Source organism: Hemibagrus wyckioides, linkage group LG11 (assembly GCF_019097595.1).
Source record: "Hemibagrus wyckioides isolate EC202008001 linkage group LG11, SWU_Hwy_1.0, whole genome shotgun sequence".
Classification (NCBI taxonomy): domain Eukaryota; kingdom Metazoa; phylum Chordata; class Actinopteri; order Siluriformes; family Bagridae; genus Hemibagrus; species Hemibagrus wyckioides.
Window position 1 is genome coordinate 26,005,852 of NC_080720.1, and position 19,795 is coordinate 26,025,646.

General features: G+C 37.7%; 2 protein-coding genes across 3 annotated transcripts in view; both read left to right on the forward strand.

The window, feature by feature from the left end:
• The window catches only part of LOC131361977 (uncharacterized), a 6,972-nt gene extending 4,605 nt beyond the window's left edge, over nt 1-2,367 (forward strand). The window contains exons 20-30 of the mRNA XM_058403637.1: nt 1-3; nt 116-163; nt 247-327; nt 449-568; nt 685-734; nt 815-884; nt 972-1,058; nt 1,308-1,406; nt 1,517-1,594; nt 1,723-1,821; nt 1,922-2,367. The exon at nt 1-3 is cut by the window's left edge and continues 96 nt beyond it. Coding sequence (XP_058259620.1) covers nt 1-3; nt 116-163; nt 247-327; nt 449-568; nt 685-734; nt 815-884; nt 972-1,058; nt 1,308-1,406; nt 1,517-1,594; nt 1,723-1,821; nt 1,922-2,062 — 876 coding nt within the window. The 3' untranslated portion in view covers nt 2,063-2,367. The remainder of the gene's footprint in view (nt 4-115; nt 164-246; nt 328-448; nt 569-684; nt 735-814; nt 885-971; nt 1,059-1,307; nt 1,407-1,516; nt 1,595-1,722; nt 1,822-1,921) is intronic.
• An 8,083-nt stretch (nt 2,368-10,450) lies between these two features.
• On the forward strand, nt 10,451-19,048 carry fhl2b (four and a half LIM domains 2b). Of its 2 annotated transcripts, XM_058402127.1 has the most exons (6): nt 10,451-10,580; nt 12,689-12,855; nt 14,829-15,003; nt 16,058-16,227; nt 16,952-17,138; nt 18,035-19,046. In XM_058402127.1, exons 2-6 carry the CDS (start codon nt 12,700-12,702, stop codon nt 18,184-18,186), a joined length of 840 nt encoding a protein of 279 aa, XP_058258110.1. In that variant the 5' UTR covers nt 10,451-10,580; nt 12,689-12,699; the 3' UTR covers nt 18,187-19,046. The 2 variants fall into 2 exon arrangements, with proteins under 2 accessions (XP_058258110.1, XP_058258111.1); XM_058402128.1 differs by lacking the exons at nt 10,451-10,580; nt 14,829-15,003 and having other exon boundaries at nt 12,719-12,855; nt 18,035-19,048.
• The last annotated feature ends 747 nt before the right edge of the window (nt 19,049-19,795 follow it).

Consider the following 19,795-nt stretch of genomic DNA (forward strand, 5'->3'; position numbering starts at 1 on the left):
ATGGTATTTCCAGGCTTAATTACTCTGATGAAGAGATTTGACATTAATGATTATTAGATGAGAACTTTTGTGAAAAAGATCTTGAGTTTCTGCTGAGTTTGCTGTGCATTTGCAGGGAATCCCTTATGTTACCCATATTGAGGACTCTTTCACTGGCATTAAGGTAAGGGATTATTCATTATGGCATGACAAATCTTTTGTTAATTGCAGTAACTAATTATGTTCACTTTAAAATATTCTTTTAAGAGCATATCTGGGAGGGTTACAGAATATCTTTGTTGTAACCACATGGAATCATCCGTCCTTGTGGCACTGGAGGATTATGGGGTAAGTTTATTACACTAGTTATTATTTATTCATGATCTATATATTTAATATGTATTTTAAGAATTTTTAATAATATATATCAATAATGTTTATTCATTTATTAATTTATTTTATTTAACAGCACATCTTTAAGAAGGTGACCTGCACATACCTGCATGTGCTTGAAGATGGGCAGGTGGACACCGCCACTTGGGAAACGAAAGAGGTTTGCTCTCCTCACAGTTCACAGAGCAACTCTGAGGTAATTCTGTGTTTCCAAACTTGCGTGTATCTACACATACACGCTATTCCCCTGGATAGGAGTCTGTAAAATGTACTGTGAGAGTTTTAATGATTCATTGCTAATTTGCCTTGCAGGACTGTGAGGAGGGATTTAGCCCAGAGGAGGTGGAGGTGCCCTTTATTAGGTACAATCCTCTTCCCAGTTTAATGGTGTAATGGTGTTATTTATGTGTAACATACACTAAGCATTTCCATTGTTCCTTAGCCGCCATCTTTCAGACAGAGAGGTGACTGACATGGGCTTGAAGCTGCCTGCTCTCCGCCAGGCGTTTGATGTGAGTGAAACCTTTGTGTAGCTGCTGTTATTGCACAGGTAAAGTCCACTCTGCTTTAACTAATATTGTGTGCTGTCTTATATTCAGGCTATGGTAGGCTGCATGCTTAATCTGAACTTCCTGTTTCTGACTGGAAAGAAGATTGTCATGCAATTGGCAGCAGCTAACAACCAGGTGAATTTTTTCTCGTATCAATAGCTAATTTTCTGTTTTATAACAATCACAGTCTGTTATGAATGAAGGACTTTCTTAGGAAAAATATTCAGATCAGTTGTACATAATGAAAATTTGGGCTGTGTTTTCTATCATCTGTGTATCTTTAAAGGAAAACTGGACATGCATGCAGGGTTTAAAATAAGTAGCCATGTTGAACACTGTAGACAAAGTGAGTTATAGAGATTTGATTTTGTTTTGCTTTAACAGGACGCAGTTCACGTACGGTTGGCCTACGAGGCGCTGATTCGGTTCCTGAGGACATCATCTAACCAGGAATCCATTGCAGCAGAGCTCTCCGGGGCCGGTGTAAGCTTGCAAATGCCTGTATAAAATGACTTGTTTAAATATCAAAGAACTGCCACATGTAAAGTAATGTATATGTAATGGAAATTTTTTAATTTTTCACGTTTGTGCAGCTCCATTTCAACTTCTTGGATGTATTCTATGAACTGCTCATCATCGGCTACTACGGCAACGGCTTTGTACCTGAGACAGTAAGTGTCTTATCAGAAAATTTCTAAATCATGCCTGAATGTTGAATATTTTTCTTATATTTTAATTTAGGATTTTCCCAGTGATAATATATGGCATTAATGGAGCTTGTTGTCTGTCTTCCTCAAAGTTTGAGGGAGGATTCTTGCAGCGGCTGATGGCACTCGTCAGCATGTGGGACCTGGACGTGTGGGAGCCTGCAGCGGAGCTGTATTTTACAGTGCTTATTGTAAGTGCTGAATATCTTTTGATGCCACAAATTCTCAGCTTTGTATCTCTAAGTCAGTGACACTGTTGGATTTGTGTTTGGTGTGTGTGTTTGTCAATAGGATCAGCTGACAGAACTTTTAGAAGTTCTGTTTTCTCAGCCCCTGGAGCTCTACAAAGACCCAGAAGCCTTGGCCACTGCAGCTACGAGACTCATCAAGCAGCACGTCCAGCTGATGATGAACACTTTGGAGAAGCTTTGAGCTGTGTTCCCTTAACCCTACACCTCCCCATTCCCTGCCATCCCTCACCCCAAACACACACACACACACACACACACACACACACACATAGCTCAAGCTCTCCACAGGTAGGTATGAATAAATTTTGTATTCCTTGTATTCCTACCTTTGTATATAAATGTCTCTTTTTGTCTTTTTTAACAGGTCTTCAGGACTCGAGGACATCATTTTTATATACTTTTTAGCCTGTGTCGAATTTTTTTTTCCCCTTTATCAATCCCACCTCCCCAATTACCCTCTTATTCCTCTTAGTAGAATGTAGACACCTATAATCATCTGTAAATAGTTCTTTATCTGTAAATAGTTTTATCTTTAGTATAGTGCTTATATAGATGAATTTAATAAAATTTTATTAGCATCTACTGAAGCCTCATTCTGATCATTTCTATTCATCAGTATACAGTGTTCCTTTAAAAAGCAACCCAAACACACAAAATGAATTTCTCACTAATATACGTATAGCATAATCCTTTTTAAAGAATGACTGAAACTGAGTTATTCACCAAAATGTGAAAAATGACAAATAAGAAAATTCTCATTTTTCTAGCCTTTACAAGTTTAAGAGATCCAGCCTATAGTATGAGTATGAGTATAATTTCTAATTGTAGGAAACAAAAATCTGTGACATGACACGAATTTTGTGTTAGTAAAATTGTTTACATGGAATAGTATTGACAAAACAGATCTCAGAAATCTTACACTCACAGAATTATCAGATTCTTGCTCTGTGAATTGAAAAAGAAAAAAGCTTGCTAATATTACAGTAATGTTTGATCCCTTTAATGCAACTGGATTGAGAAACAAGCCCATAAAGCTGTTGCAGTAGAATTGCTTGTTTTGATATTATATTGTATTGGTTTTATAACAACAACATAAAAAGAACATACCAGAAAAACAAAAAATATAGTTGCAAGCAACGATGCCTGGGCCCAAGCAACAGTGCCTTCACTGCCCAGGCACACCAGACACAGTGGGCACAGTGGGTACATGCATTTAAAGGAGAAATAACAAAAGTGACAATTTGGGTGTAATGAAACAGATCCTAGCAATGTCCAATGATGTCAAAAGGGACAATGACTCTCCCTCTAAACCATATTACTATATCAGGTTATATATATATATATATATATATATATATATATATATATATATATTATATATATATATATATAATTATATATATATATTATTATATATACATATATATATATATATATATATATATATATATATATATATAGAGAGAGAGAGAGAGAGAGAGAGAGAGTCACCCAGAAAAATGTGTACACATTTCAGGAGAAGAAAAATTTATATGAATAGTTTATTACTAAATTTATTGCTATACGTTATAGATTGATATATATATGATGATATTCTGATAATGATATGGTAATTTTAATAATATTACGCTAATATAATATACATCATACTATTTTTCTTTTCCTGAAGTGTATATACAGTTTTTGGTTGACTCTGTATATACACTACTCACATAAAGTTAAGGATATTTGGCTTTTGGGTGAAATTTATGGAAAATATAAAAAGTTCACACTACAGTGATATTATATCATGAAAGTGGGGCATTTAAGTAGAAGCATGCAATAGTGATTTCCTCATCTCAAACAATTTATTGAAACAAAAGCCAACAACAGTGGTGGGTATACCACAACAAAAAATGTCAATGTCTCAATAATGTGTCATGTGCCCTTGACCATCAATTATAGCTTGACAACGACATCTCATGCTGTTCATGAGTCGACTTATTGTCTGCTGAGGCATGGCATTCCACTCTTCTCGAAGGGCGGCCCTCAGGTCATTGAGGTTCTGGGGTGCAGGGTTATGAGCCTCTACACGGCGACTCAGCTGATCCCATAGGTTTTCTATGGGATTCAGGTCTGGAGAAAGTGCAGGCCACTCCATTTGAGGTACCCCAGCCTCCAGCAGCCGTTCCCTAATGATGCGACCTTGATGAGCTGGAGCATTGTCGTCCATGAAGATGAAATTAGGCCTGTGTTGTTCATGCAGGGGCACAATGACTGGATTAATGATGTTATTCAGGTAGTATTGGCTTGTCACTGTACCATTCACAAAATGTAGGGCAGTTCTGTAAGCTCAGTGGCCATTTCCCTCTGAGAACATCCTGTTTCAAGCCTCGCAATGGCAAGGTACTGTTGATCAATTGTTAGGTGTCGTCTTGGTCTCATGATGTCAAAATGTGAACAGCATGATGAAGAGGACTGTTTAAATACCAATTCTAATTGAACCAGAAAATCTATTGGTCGATTCATCGATCAAACACCAGTAGTGAATTTTGCCGTTAAGCACCTTGTTAGAGAACAGCAAGTTATGCAAAAAGTACTGAAACACTGAACAGTTGGACATGTGCATTCAAAAGTGTAGAGAAGGTCAAATTAAGTTCACCTGTAAAGGTTATAGTGCATTTTAGGTGCATCCTGAAATTTCACCCAAAACCTGAATATCCTTAACTTTTTGTGAGTAGTGTATATGATGATATTATGATAATATTATAATAAAATTATTAATATTATAATAATATAATTTACATCATTTTTTTCTTTTCCTGAAGTGTATTTACATTTTTTGGCTGACTCTGTATATACAAGTTGTGAACATGAATCCATATTTAAAAAAATTAAAATAAAGGGGAAAGAGCCTCTAGTGGACATAGTCTAGTCCTGCAGGAGTCAGGCTAAAGCCATGTCTAGTCACTGGACTGATAAATGTAAAAATTTGTTGTGAGCCATTTGAGCATCACAAAATCATGAAACTAGGCAAACTTACTCACAACCAGTTGTTCTTTCTATGTAAAATGTTTTGAAACATTAGGGCTTTCCACTGTTAAGATATAAGAACATTAATCTTCTTCTATTATGTCCTCACCATAGCAACATCATTCACAATATCACAAATTCCTTCACAGTTTCACATCAGCCATGTCTTGCTATTATTCTGACTGATTTTCATCCAAATCACATGAAAGAAAGGGACAAAACATTAGATTTCTAAAAGTGACACACTTCCTGCTTTCAGTTGGTGGCGCTATGACTGAGATTCACAGTGGTCATGTCCGTGTGATCAGCTTTCGTCTCTTAACATAAAGTTGAGGTTTGATGTACATCACTCAATATACACCGAAGTTATTAGCCACTTCCTGTTTCCTTTATTCGCCATAAGTTTAAGGGCTCCTCATGGCTGAACCATTTGAGATATCAAGAATCCCTTCACAATTTTAGATCCTCAATGTCTTCAGATCATATTGGACCCTGTTTGGTCAAAATCATACAAATCCCCTAGGAGGAGTATATCAAATTCCATTGGGTGCGTTTTTCAAACATCCCAAAATAACTGATTTCCTGTTAAGCAGATCCCATGACAGGTGGATGAACGTCATTTAGCTCAATGAGATCTAATTATATACCGTGTGTTATGCATATACGTGCAAGTGAATATGAGTTGTGCAGCTATATTTCTGGCAAAGTTCCAGGGGGCGCTGTGACAGCCCTGTGCCACGCCCGGGGACCAGCCACACTGGCCTTTTTCATAAACATTTGCACTTCATATGTGAAATATTTTGGAACATTAGGCCTTTCCAATCGTAAGATATGAGAAGATTCATTTTCTTCTATTATGTTCTCATGTAAATCGTCCCCATAGTAACACGATTCAAGGTATCAAAAATTCCTTCCCAGTTTCACATCAGCCATGTCTTGTCATTATTCTGACTGATTTTGAACCAAATCAGGTGAAAGTAAGGGACAAAATATAACAGATTTCAAAAAGTGACACACTTCCTGCTGCCAGTTGGAGGCGCTATGACTGAGACTCATAGTTGTCATATCAGTGTGATCAGCTTTCAATGCTTAACATAAACCTAAGGTTTCATGTAGATCACTTAATGTACACAGAAGTTATTAGCCACTTCCTGTTTCATTTGATTCGCCATAAGTTTAAGGGCTTCTCATGGCTGAACCGTTTGAGATATCAAAAATCCCTTCACAATTTTGCATTATCAATGTCTTGAGATCATTTTAGCCTGGGTTTGGTGGCGGTTGTTTCAATTCCCTAGGAGGAGTATTTCAAATTCCATTGGGTGTGTTTTGCAAACAACTCAAAATAACTGACTTGGATTAGACTTAATGACATGCAGTGTGAAAGTTGTTCAGTTCAATGAGATCTAAGTGTGTACCAAGTTTTACATGGATACGTGCAAGTGTGTATCAGCTATGCAGCAAGATATTCCAGGGGGCGCTGTGACGGGTGTGTGCCACGCCCAGGGCCGAGCCACGGTGACATCCTAATGGCCGCAGATTCCAACCTGTCTGCTGATTTTCATGAGTTTTTGAGCATGTTAAGACCCACAAAAGTGCCCGGATGATTGAAAAAAAAAAAGAAGAAGAATCCTTAGAAGAACAAGAAAAAAAGGGGAAGGCCAGAAGACAAAATGACATTACACGCCTAAATAAAGTACAAAAGAAAAAAGCAAATCACAAACAGGGGGATAAAAATCAGCATATAAATCCTAATATCACAAATGTCAAACTCTTGAAATTCCATATTCACATAAACATTCGAGGAAGGGACCCCAGACTCTGGAAAATTTTTTGAGGGACTTTAACTCAATTTTTTGAGGGCTTCTTTAAACTGTATTTTCTCAAGATGTAAGACAGAGGCCATCTCCACAAGCCATTTCTGATAACATGGGGGTGGGGGGACTAGTAGATTTCCATTCCCTTAATATTACAGTATACATACATCATCTACTCATCTACAGCATCAGTCTCCTGTTTATTCTAGCAAATGCCCTAACAAATTCATACATATTTAAGCTGCTACTTAAAGACTTCTCATGGGCCAAAATCACTAAGTGGCTCTTTCGTGAGTGTAACATACAGCAATGAAAGGCTGTCAGAACCTGTGAGAGAGTTGAGAATGAACTCTCACATGAAGACACACCAATGACATGGGCAGTTATATACAATTTATGTAACTCTGTATTCCAGCCATGGTCGCGAGTGGTACCATCCAGCATTATGAATCACGTTTTCTTTTACATCACGTGGATGGCTGGGTGCGTGTGCGTCAATTACCTGGGGATGCACTATGGGATAAAGGCAAGCATGTGAAGGCAGTGTCATGCTTTGGGCAATGTTCTGCAGGGACACCTTCTGCTAGGGTCCTGCCATCCATGTGGATGTTACTTTGACATGTACCACCTACCTAAGCATTGTTGCAGACCATGGCTTCATGTTGCACCCTGATGTGAAATCAGCACATTCTACAGAAGATGAGATCAGCACATTCATCAGTAGATGAAGTCATAACCAGTTGGCCTCATCAAACACACTGGAAATTTTAATCTTGGTACAAATATGAAAAAAACACCACTCACCATCCTGAGAAAATCATCTTCACAGTGAAGCATGGTGGTGGTAGCATCATGTTGTGTGAATTCTTTTCTTCAGCAGAGATTTGTTTGAGATCAAGATAGACCCAGCAAATACAGGCAATCCTAGTAGAAAACATGTTCCCCAAGGGTCTCTATTAGAACTGATAGAAACCTGAGTAATTTTCACAAGAAGAATATGCAATAAAATGTCAATATCCAGATATTTAATTAAACTATGTGTACAAATATTTTGCACCTTCAAATGTAATCATATCAAGTAAATCTATATGGAAAATATGGAAAAGTTCACATGGATGAATACTTATGAAAGGCATGACTAGAGTGCATGGAGGCTATCTGATCCTTAGACCAGCTGTTCATTTATGATAGAGCTGAAAGACAAGGGGCTCCCTTGTCAAAGCAGAAGCTGGACAACTTGAAAGTGGACGTCATCACCAAGAACTATGTGGTCTGGACTATGTGGTCGGGACACCCAGTCCCTACCATAACATGCTACTCAGTGACGAGCGTCCACTGTTCATGGGCATTACTTAGAAATGTGCTCCTGATTTCTGGGTATCAGTGTGCAGTTGTGTAAAGTTATCCAGATGATATTCCCTGTCCATAGTGGTCACATTTGAGTTCAATTAACTTTGTTGTTGTTGTCTCAGAAACTGCAGATCCAACAAGAAATTGGCAAAAACATTTCCAGGGAAGGATGACTTTATGATTAATGTATTTATTGTAGATATAGTCATACTTCACCTTGTGAATGTGCACAAGATGATATCCAGTTAAATCTCACCTCCAAAGAACCACTGTTACATACAAAACTATATATTTTAATTGTAGTTAAGTATCTTCTGATCATTGTAAACTGCAGACCTCTATATGTTCAACTGTATATGAACATGTGCTTGCATGTTGCCAAAGCTGTTAAAACAAACTCCTGCTATGCGTGCCATATAGTTTGTGTGATTCTGATTTTGATTCTGCTCAGAGATCTTAATTCTTATCTGTGACTGCAGGCTTTTGATCCAAACAAACAGGAATCACACTTGATTAGTTGTTCTAGGTCTTCAAGTGACTTTTACATATGTCTCCTATTTGGTTGTGATTAAAACCTGCAGCCACCTCATCCAGATAAGAGACTGTAGTTCCCAGTTGGTCAAGGATATTCATTCAGAATGGGGTTCTTCAAACAGCCCCCTTTTACACTAAACTTGTATGTTACACAGGGAGACCTTGTCAGAGTTAGTCAGAGACAGTCCTGTGATTTAGGAGTGATCCGATGACGCACATAGAAATGGGTAACCAAATTAAACAGAATTAAGGACAAGCTGTGGTTCTTTGAAGAAAAAACAGCCAGTAATTGTGTGACATTAGGCTAGGCATGGGCAGCTTGTTCTGGATCTGTGTATAAAAAGTATTTATTATAGAGTGGGTTTAGTTCAGGGGGAACCACTGCTGACCTTTTATGCTTCTCATTTGCTGAAATGCAAAACGAAGAGCTTTAGCTGCCTCATGTAGACAGCTGCTGAGCTTATCTGAGGCCTTATCTCTGGGCAGAAAGCCTGGTACAGTGCCAGCATAGTCTTATGATGAATAAGCATTTAAACATGAAAAGGTACAAAGAGCAAATACTAGGACATGAGACCAGGTTAGCATTTTATACAGCGTCGTTCTGTTGAATTCTGATCCAATCCACTTGTTCGGATTCCTGCCATTTTTGCAGGAGATCAACTTGGTCTTGCTAAGAGTAAAGAGAAACTGCTATGAAAGCGAGCAATCATAGGAAATCAAAGGCTGAGATTATTTGATAAAGACTAAAACTTCATTTGTTTAAGTTAATTTAACCCTTTTTTTTTACTTAAAATAGGTGTGATGCCTTTAACTTGAAGACACCAGGCTGTATCATTTGACTGCTTTGATCATATCTTCAAGATACACAGATGGCTTTATCGTCCCTCTAATCTATGAAATTTATTATTGAGCAATTGTTTGGATTTCTGTTAGTAGGGTATCTCACAATTTTTAATGCAAAGCTTGAAGATGTGGATTTTATTATATACTATTCCAGCTAGCGGCGAAAATATGATTGATATTTATATAACAATTATAAATGAGTAATTATTATGTTTATGACCCTTGGACTTCCCCTTAAATGCATAGTGTCCCAGCGGATGTCATATGTTAATTGACAAGGGGATCTACAGGAACTACAGGAAACTGTTGGCAAGTCTGTGTAGGATATGTGAGAGAGGGCATAGCCTGGGGGAACTTGATAATGGTGGCTTCCCAGATTAGCCTCTGATCCTTCCATTAGACTATGAAGTACATCATTAAAGCGGCATTGCTGAATAAATTCAATATAGCTAAGCTCTATAACAGCATCTTGGACTCTCTGAGGAATACACAGCTTGAAAGTGCAGGTGATTGTTATTTGGCAATTTGTTAGACTGGAGGTTTTCTTAATTATACTTTATGAAATTAAAGTCATTATATACTCTCTGCTCTCTCCTTCTCTCTATTCATATCTGTTGCAAAAAAGGAAGTTATCATTATGTTCATGAATTTCATGCCATTATGTTCATAAAATACAAAGCATCAGTAAGCACTCTAATTACTTTAAAAGGCCTATTAATAGTCGAAAGGGATTTTTCACATTTTCTTTCCCACACCTCTCATTCCTGAAGTGTTAGAAGAATAAACAGGCTGCAAATATGCTGCTCTTTAGGAAACAATTTTCATCCTCATCTTGTATTTGTTCCTGAATAATCTGTATAGAAATATACACTGGGACTGTGCACATGTATGTGTATTATCACGTGATCTGTTGAAAAGCAGATATATGCAGCATGTTAGTTCATGTTAGTTGTTTGTATGCATTGATAGTGTATTTATAGTTAGTTACCAAAGTAAATTTCCCATCCCTATCACGCCGCTGCCCTGTGTGCAGGGGGAGTAATCCAATAAAGAGGAGAGACAGAAATGCCCCTCTGTCTCTTCCTCAGCTACTAAAGGCAAAGCAACAGAGGAAGTGAGCACAACTCAGCACGGCATCAAACACAGGTATGTGCAACACATGTCTTCTCTTCTCTTCTCTTCTCTTCTCTTCTCTTCTCTTCTCTTCTCTTCTCTTCTCTTCTCTTCTCTTCTCTTCTCTTCTCAGCAAGGCATCAAACACAGGTATGTGCAACACGTCTTCTCTTCTCTTCTCTTCTCTTCTCTTCTCTTCTCTTCTCTTCTCTTCTCTTCTCTTCTCTTCTCTTCTCTTCTCAGCATGGCATCAAACCCAGGCATGTGCAGCACATGTCTTCTTGTGTCTTTTCTTTTCTTTTCTTTTCTTTTCTTTTCTTTTCTTTTCTTTTCTTTTCTTTTCTTTTCTTTTCTTTTCTTTTCTTTTCTTTTCTTTTCTTTTCTTCTCAGCATGGCATCAAACACAGATATGTGCAGCTCTTCTCTTCTCTTCTCTTCTCTTCTCTTCTCTTCTCTTCTCTTCTCTTCTCTTCTCTTCTCTTCTCTTCTCTTCTCTTCTCTTCTCTTCTCTTCTCTTCTCAGCATTGCATCAAACCCAGGCATGTGCAGCATGTCTTCTTTTCTTGTGTCTTTTCTAATTGGGTTTTTTCTTTTTTTTTCTTTTCTTTTCTTTTCTTTTCTTTTCTTTTCTTTTCTTTTCTTTTCTTTTCTTTTCTTTTCTTTTCTTTTCTTTACTCAATACTCAATACTCAATACTCAATACTGTATACTCAATTCCCTATACCCGATACTCTACACTCTTTACCCTACACTCTACGTTCTATACTATATACTCTATACCCTTTAGTGTATACTCTATGCCCTATACTCTACACTTTATACCCTATACCTTAATCCATATGTTCTATAATCTACACTATATCCTATCATGTATACCCTACACTCTATCCATAGTCCATACCCTATACTCTACGTTCTATAACACAGATATGTGCAGCACTTTTCTTGTGTCTTTTCTAATTGGGTTTTTTCTTTTCTTTTCTTTTCTTTTCTTTTCTTTTCTTTTCTTTTCTTTTCTTTTCTTTTCTTTTCTTTTCTTTTCTTTTCTTTTCTTTTCTTTTCTTTTCTTTTCTTTTCTTTTCTTAACTGTGATGCACCACTACATACATTACAAAAGAGCTGAATGAGGTTTTTTCCCCCTATATTTTAAATAATTTTTGCATATTTTTGCACACTGTCTCCATGGCTGCACAATAATACCCAATTAGATCTGTTTTCAAAGGTGATCAGGACATTTATTCATCAGAAATGCATTTATTTTAACAGAGTGCAGGTGAACCTTTTGTCAGAGCACTGCTTACTGAATTTCATATCGAGCATCAGTATCTGTCTGCTGATGAATTTTCTCAAATCTGCTTGACTTACAACCTGTTCAGTCTGTTATCTAATTCTCTGTTACAGTGAATGTTTTATAAATATTATTTACAGTTTGTTAGGTTTACAATAGACACACTGAGTGAGTGAAAGATCCTGTATGCACACTCTAAATTTAGCTTAATCTCTGACTGGCAAGGTAAAAGGGCAAGACTTTGTCCAGCTTGGGGTTGGTCTTGCTTCAGAATTGGCAATGCTTCAGAGCTAGAGAACAAAATGTTTTGTCAAAGCTGTTTATATTTCAGATTCAGTTACATTTATTTCATAGCCAATGTCAGGTTAGATGTAAAAATGTAGGAATAATATGTAGGCAAGGCTTCCTGTGAAGAAAACTAGACAACAGCTGATATTAGCATACGCACCTGCTTTTTTCTGCTGCTTTATGAAATTCCATCCATCTAAATGCTGTTTAGTAGCGAAGCCTTTCACATCAGCTAGCATCTTGGTTCATGCTGTCCATAAAAATAAACAGAATGTTGAATCCATGTTAAGATTCTTATTTTTTGAACCTGAATCCATTTCAAATTTGCAACCCTATACTGCTGCCTTGCTGTGTTTCCTCCAAATGCCAAACATGATAAACACCAAGGTTTTAACGTTTTTGTTTACTAAAAGTATGTTTCTTCATCTGTCCTTACATGTATCTTTGATTGTACAGTGTTTGCTTCTTCTTCTTCAAAATCATTTTAGGGAAAAAGAATGCTCCATCTTGTTCAGGTTCATTGTACAATTCTAAATTTAATTTTTTTTTTTTGTTGTCATGTCAGCTGGACCCAAAATGGCAGAACGTTACGATTGTCACTACTGCAAGGAGTCCCTGTTTGGGAAGAAGTATGTTCTGCAAGAAGAGAACCCATACTGTGTGAAGTGTTACAACAGCCTTTACTCCAGCACCTGCGAGGAGTGTAAGAAACCCATTGGCTGTGACAGCAGGGTAAGTTCACATCAGATTTCACAAATGGTAGAACAACGACCTGAGATGGAGATGAAGACAAATCCAAAATGTAGACAGCTCTCAGGAAACAGGCGAAGATGAATGGCAGAGATAATCAAAATCCAAAACACAACAATATAACAGAACAAGATCCTAAGCCAGAACAGCAACACGGAACAAAATGGGTTGTTGGCATCAGATGGCAAAACATTAAGCGATACTTCGCTCCAAACACAGAAACTTGAGGGTTTAAATACACAAACTGCTTAAGAGGCGAACTGAAAACAGGTGAGAGCAATCAGGAAACTTGAAGGAGATGACAATACAGGGGAAAACAGAGGACATGAACAGGAGAAATTAACATAAAATTCATCCATCCATCTTCTATACCTGCTTTATTCCTAATTAGGGTCACAGGGATCTGCTGGAGCCTATCCCAGCACATTGGGTGAAAGGCAGGGGTACACCCTGGACAGGTCACCAGTCCATCACAGGGCCACATATAGACAGACAACCACACACACTCATTCCTATGGGCAATTTAGAATTATCAATCAACCTAATGTACATGTTTTTGGATTCTGGGAGGAAACCCACAGAGGCAAGTGGAGAACATGCAAGCTCCACACAGAAAGGCCTCAAGATTGAACCCGGGATTCGAACCCAGGACCCTCTTGCTGTGAGGTAACAGTGCTAAGCCGCTAAGCCACTGTGCTGCCCCACATACAATTCAATAAAACAATAATTCACAGAATAATAACACACAGACTCAACTGAGAAGTTGGTTGTACCAAAATAATGTCCCCAAACTTACATCAAGAGTGCAAGATCCTCTACGAGTGCCTTCAACTTTGTGAGACATTTGTTAGACAAGTTTTTTTTCCCTCTCAGGTCACAACAGATATTAATTGTGCAGCTCCCAAAATTTTCAGAAATATTTTGCAGAAAGAAACATTGAATTACGGTGGCATTTAATTATTTATACTGTATATTTTTATACTTTACTGGTCACTGTAAATGAGAAAAAAATGAAATAGAATTATTAGATTAAATACGCTGCATAATCTAAAGACTAAGACTTACAACTTAATTCAGTGTGAGGTAATGTGGACTAAATCAGATCACTAGCCTATGAAAATAAACTGCAGTATCTAGCCTGGAAAAAGTAGCCCTGCTATACAATTAGTTATTCTGTGGAGTGTGTGTTTGTCTCTTTTCACCTCAGACTCCTGGCATTAAGGTCACATAACAGCGTAATTAACCTGCAGTGGAGTCATTTTTGTCTGACCAGTGTCCTTGGCCTCTTTAGCTGCCACATCCCTCTTACAGCAACCAAAACTCACAGTGCTGGACCTCAGACCAGTGATTTAATATGTACAAGCACACCCTCGGGCTCATTTAGGCCATATTGGCAGATAAATTAAGTATGTCAGGTCACAAGGTTGTGCTTGTGCTGTGTGTGTTCACAGGATAAGACTAAGCCTGGATAAAACACCCTGATTTATCACAAGTACCATCACACACAGCCTAATGACCTGCCATGATGCTGGAGATGAAAGAAAATTGGTTTATGATTAGTGTGGTGAGAGGTAAAAATATGGGCCAACAACCTGAAAAACTAAAAAAATAAATAATAAATACAGCGTGTGTTGAGGATGAGAAAGAAGCTCACAATTCACTACATTTGATATTAAACTCATTGTATTCAAGTCATTTTGACCTGAGAGTGACAAAATGCTCATTTTTGAGTCGCATAAACCATGTAAAAATTATTTTGCATGTGTACAAATCCATACAGCATATACAGTAAAGATCATGAGATATTTAAAATTTACACTGTACCATTGTGACAAAGGTGGCAACATCTACTGCTAAGTATTAAGAAGAACAAGTCATTTACTTCAGATCTTAAGCAATCACCTTCCTGGGCATCCACAGCATTTACAGCCTGCTCGGTGTTGTATCCCACACAGGATCTTTCCTACAAGGACCGCCACTGGCACAGTGACTGCTTCCAATGCTTCAAGTGTAAACGCTCCATAGCGGACAAACCCTTCTCCACCAAGGATGAGCAGCTGCTCTGCACCGAATGCTACTCCAACGAATATTCGTCTAAGTGCCATGAGTGCAAGAAAACCATAATGCCTGGTTAGAAAAAAAAACAAAACTTGTGTGTCTGTGTCTGAGTCGAATGCCACATATTTACATGTGGAAAATCTAGTAAGATTCTGATAGGCCAGAAGATGTTTATTAAATATGTAATAAAACATGGCAGGCATGCTGTTATAGGAAGATAATCATTGACAGTGTGTCATAATGAAGTGCTTCTTATTGTCATTCACTTGGCCAAACATTATGTTGGTTAAGTGTTTGCTAGGTTTTTAATCTTTAATTAGTTGTAGGATTTACGTAGGATTAGATCTGGGCTATTGTTTGTAGTAAAACCTTGTATCACTTTGCTATTTTCTTCCTTCAGGAGCTATAAAAGATATTGTGGTGAAAGCGGGAGGCTCAAGACATGTTACCCTCAGCCAGATTTTCATTCACCTCTAGACATATTGCTTTCCTCTGTTTTACTGTTTAAAATGAGGAAATTCTCTGCGGGTGGGGTTATATCATCAGTCCGGTGCATGTGATATTATGATGTCCTCGAATCACAGCAATTTTTCAAATAGAAAATGGCAGATCATGCTTTTTATTCTTTTATGGTTAGATTTAAATTAGTTCCTGTTATCACTAACTTTATAATAGCTACAAACAGTCCTCTCAACCAGTCCTCTTTAGCCTATCCTTTCACAGAGAAACCACAAAGCCCAAAGTGCTTTTCCTGTCCAAAACATTACAAAATGCTGCCACTGCAGACTGCTTCTGGACACTTGTGTCATAGACTGTTTACCAATTTAAACTATGGCTGTAAAAATACTCAGTGTGTTATTCTTTAATATATGAAAACAGTCAGAGCTGGCACACTTGCTGTAGTCTAACAAGAATAAATTTTCAGGGGGGTCACGTCACACCATTCTGTTATTAATTATTTTCCTATAACACCATGTCCTGCCATGTTTAATTCTTAAATTCTTAAAATATTGAAGTCATCAAGGGAGGACTAACTATGTTATCAACGTACTTAATGTTCTGTTTAGAACTGAGAGAAGAATTAATGTGTGTATTCTGATTAAATATACCCAATATACTTCCTCAGGTACAAGGAAAATGGAGCACAAGGGCAACAGCTGGCATGAGACATGCTTCACCTGTCAGCGTTGCCAGCAGCCTATTGGCAGCAAGAGCTTCATCCCAAAAGACGACAAGAACTACTGTGTGCCCTGTTACGAGAAGCAGTTTGCCCTTCAGTGTGTGCAGTGCAAGAAGGTGAGCTATGTCAGGATAGTGCCAAAAGGCTGCTGAACTACATTTCCCACAAGCCCCAGCATGTCACATGCCCTATCCACCATCAGCCGTGTCTCACCTCACCCTTACAGTATAGAAATCTAGTTTGTAAGCACCTCTGTGCCAAGCTCTTGCTGTTTTTATGTTTGTGTTTTGCGGTTTGTACCTTAGTCTTGATCACAGACCGAACGTATAGTCTGTTATATCTCTAGTTCCATCATTTTTGCTTCTTGTTTTCAGAGTCTTTGCATGACCACAGTAATAACAACAAGAGCGAACTAAACACAGCCAGAAATGATATAGAACACTCTGCTCTTTTTCACTGTTTTTATAATACATTATATAATGCATTATAATGTATTATTAATATATAAAACACTCCAGCGAAACATTCATGAAGCTACTGTTGCTCAAATTGCTGAAGAAGTTAATGCTGGTTCTGATACAAAGGTGTCAGAATAGTGCATGATGGGTCAGAGCTGTTTTGGCAGCAAAAGGGGGACCAACACAATATTAGGCAGGTGGTCATAATGTTATGCCTGATCTGTGTATTTTTCTACAGAAAATTGCAGTATGTAACTTATGTTGTGCATCATTTCTGGAGCCTACATACAAAACATCCCTATACAAAACTTCAACACCACATATCCAACAAATGAAATATTCATATTTCATAAATGTACATGCCACTTTTTTGTTTCCTTAGCCAATCACCACTGGAGGTGTGACCTACCACGAGCAGCCATGGCATAAAGATTGCTTCCTGTGCACGGGCTGCAAGGAACAGTTGGCTGGCCAGCGCTTTACTTCTCGTGATGACTTCCCTTACTGCCTCAGCTGTTTCTGCAACCTTTATGCTAAGAAGTGTGCCTCCTGTACCAGCCCTATCAGTGGTATTTTTTTTTTCTTTTTGCAAAGATATCCTATGAAATTGCTGAAAAAGCTATGGCTCCTGCACATAAGAAGTTCATTCACAAATTATAACTACGATTATCGTGAATAAAATTGGCAGAATTTATTCCACTCATGAACTTGTTCGATTCCTCAAGCTCAGCTACATTACTTGAGTTCATAATTAGTCTCAACCAGATGCCCTGATGAACTTTCGGGCTTTCTATCTTTCTATCTAATTTGACTGAATAAGCTATGGAACTATCTTTCAAAACAATGATATCTTTTCTGAGGGCATGGTGACTTTAGCAGTATTGCCTCATACCTCCAGAGTTAGAGGCTCGATTCCTACTTTCACCCTGTGTGTGGTGTTTGCCTGTTCTTCCCGTGTTTCAGGGGGTTTCTTTTGGGTTCTCTGGTTTCCTCCCACATGCATGTAGTGTGTGAATGTGTTTTCAGTCTGCCTGCAATGGGCTTATTTTGTCTAGCACAGCAAATCATTTTACATTTCTGCCATTTGGCAGACACCCATCCAGAGCAACTTACATTTTATCTCATTTTATACAACTGAGCAATTGAGGATTGAGGGCCTTAACACCTTAACCACTAAGATACCACTTTGTGAAACTTTCTGGCTATATTCTTAATAAAGAAAAAAATACTGAGCCTCCCATTCATATGTGTATTTATATTTGCTTAGAATACATTATCTATTATGTATTCATATTTGGTTACATCCCTTATTTACATGTGCTACATTTTTGCCAGTTTTAGTATAATATAGTAACAGAATTTACCAGTGTAATCACACTAGTAGCATTGCAGTTGTGTGAAGTATGATGTTTAAGGTCATGTAATTGATGTTAATAAGAATGTAAATCTATCCTGAAACCTACAGGTATGGGCGGCAGCAAGTATATCTCCTTCGAGGAGCGTCAGTGGCACCATGACTGCTTTAACTGCACAAAGTGCGCTGTGTCCTTGGTGGGTCGTGGCTTTCTGACTGAGAGAGACAACATCCTGTGTCCTGACTGTGGCAAAGACATCTGAGCACAGACCATCTGAGCACAGACCATCTGAGCAGCTGACCCCATGAGATAATAGGTAGCTGATGTCATAACTATTTTCATCTAACCAGGCTAACGTTTTGTCAAACTTTTCACTGATATGTTTAATCTGTTTGAATGATTCATATGTATATTATTTTAAACTAGATAACTGATAATGTCAATATGACAATATACAGTTATGGCTGGTTAGCCATACCAGAGTAGTATTTGCTTTGTGAAAGGCTTGATTTGAACTCTAAAGACTCTAAACTCTAAAGACTATTTTAGAGAGAAAAGAGATTTCAGATTTCTATACACTGAAATATAGCATGATTCTATCACTGTTTCTCTACAAACCTAAGCAGCATTTATATGTCATGGCTGTAAATAAAATAGTCTAACAATGCAATGAAGTGGTTTTTTTTTGTTTGTTTGTTTTAAGTGTGAAAAAGATTTTTGTGATGAATACTGGTCTTATAATGGGTCATACAGCTTCAAAACATGTTTCGAGAAGCTATGGCACTTTCGGTGAAGCTCTGTTATGTTTTCATTGATAATAATTTGAGGGTTTATTTATTAAATATTATCCAGCTGTAGACCAAACACACAACTTACTTACAAGTAAGTTATAAGCTCAGACCCAGGATGTCTCGGGGGGAAAAACACTTCAATGTATTCTCTACTGTAAGGCCACTGTACAAAGCAATTGATCATGTTTTCAATCAAAAGTAATGAAACTGACCACATTAAAATGTACATTAAACAAACAATCAAACATCAACTTATACATTATAATCATGTGCTTTAATATAATTATTCAAATGAATGTCTAGGCTTCAATAAAATACTAAATTATCCTTTACTAGTCCAAAACTCTGTGTTCCGTGTTTTCCTTTTTTGTTTATTAGAACATTAAGTTTATGGTCATGCCTGTACATGTAGATTTTTAAGTTTTTACTTTCTAGCCTTGCCCAGCTTTATCCCTGATCTATGTCTCAAAGTTTCTCCTGTTTCTTCTGTGTTTGGACTGGTCCTTTCTGTGGTCCCTAATAAAGAGTTTCTGCACTTGCATGCCTTATGACACATGCACAAACACACATCTGCCTTCTAAAACACTTTTCTATGATACAGAGGTAGATATTCTGTTGACCACTAGGTGGACAATGTAGACTATGTATCTATAGTGGTCATGTGAGAAAATGAGAAACGATCCAATTTTCAACTGCTTCACCTGTTTGCATGGGAAAGAGAAGATTTTATGTAGGAAACAGGCTGGCCTACTAGCTTTACTGTGAATGAATGTGCTCTCTGGCGCCCTCTGGTGGTGAACATTGAAATGACAAATTGGCAATTATAACTGATTAGCTACTGTTATTCCTAATAAATGTTTACTACTACATTTTTGTAAATGTATGTGTTTTACACAAAATAACCCCAGAGCACACCTGCATGGCCACGCCCCCTTTTGCATATGGCATCAAACTCTCCTCATGTATACCCCTATGACTTTATAAGTTACAGGGAATCTGGGGAAGAGTAATTTTATTTGTAGGACTCGGTTCATATGTAAACACTGCTGTTCTTGCCTGAGGAGATAGAGGGAGTATTAC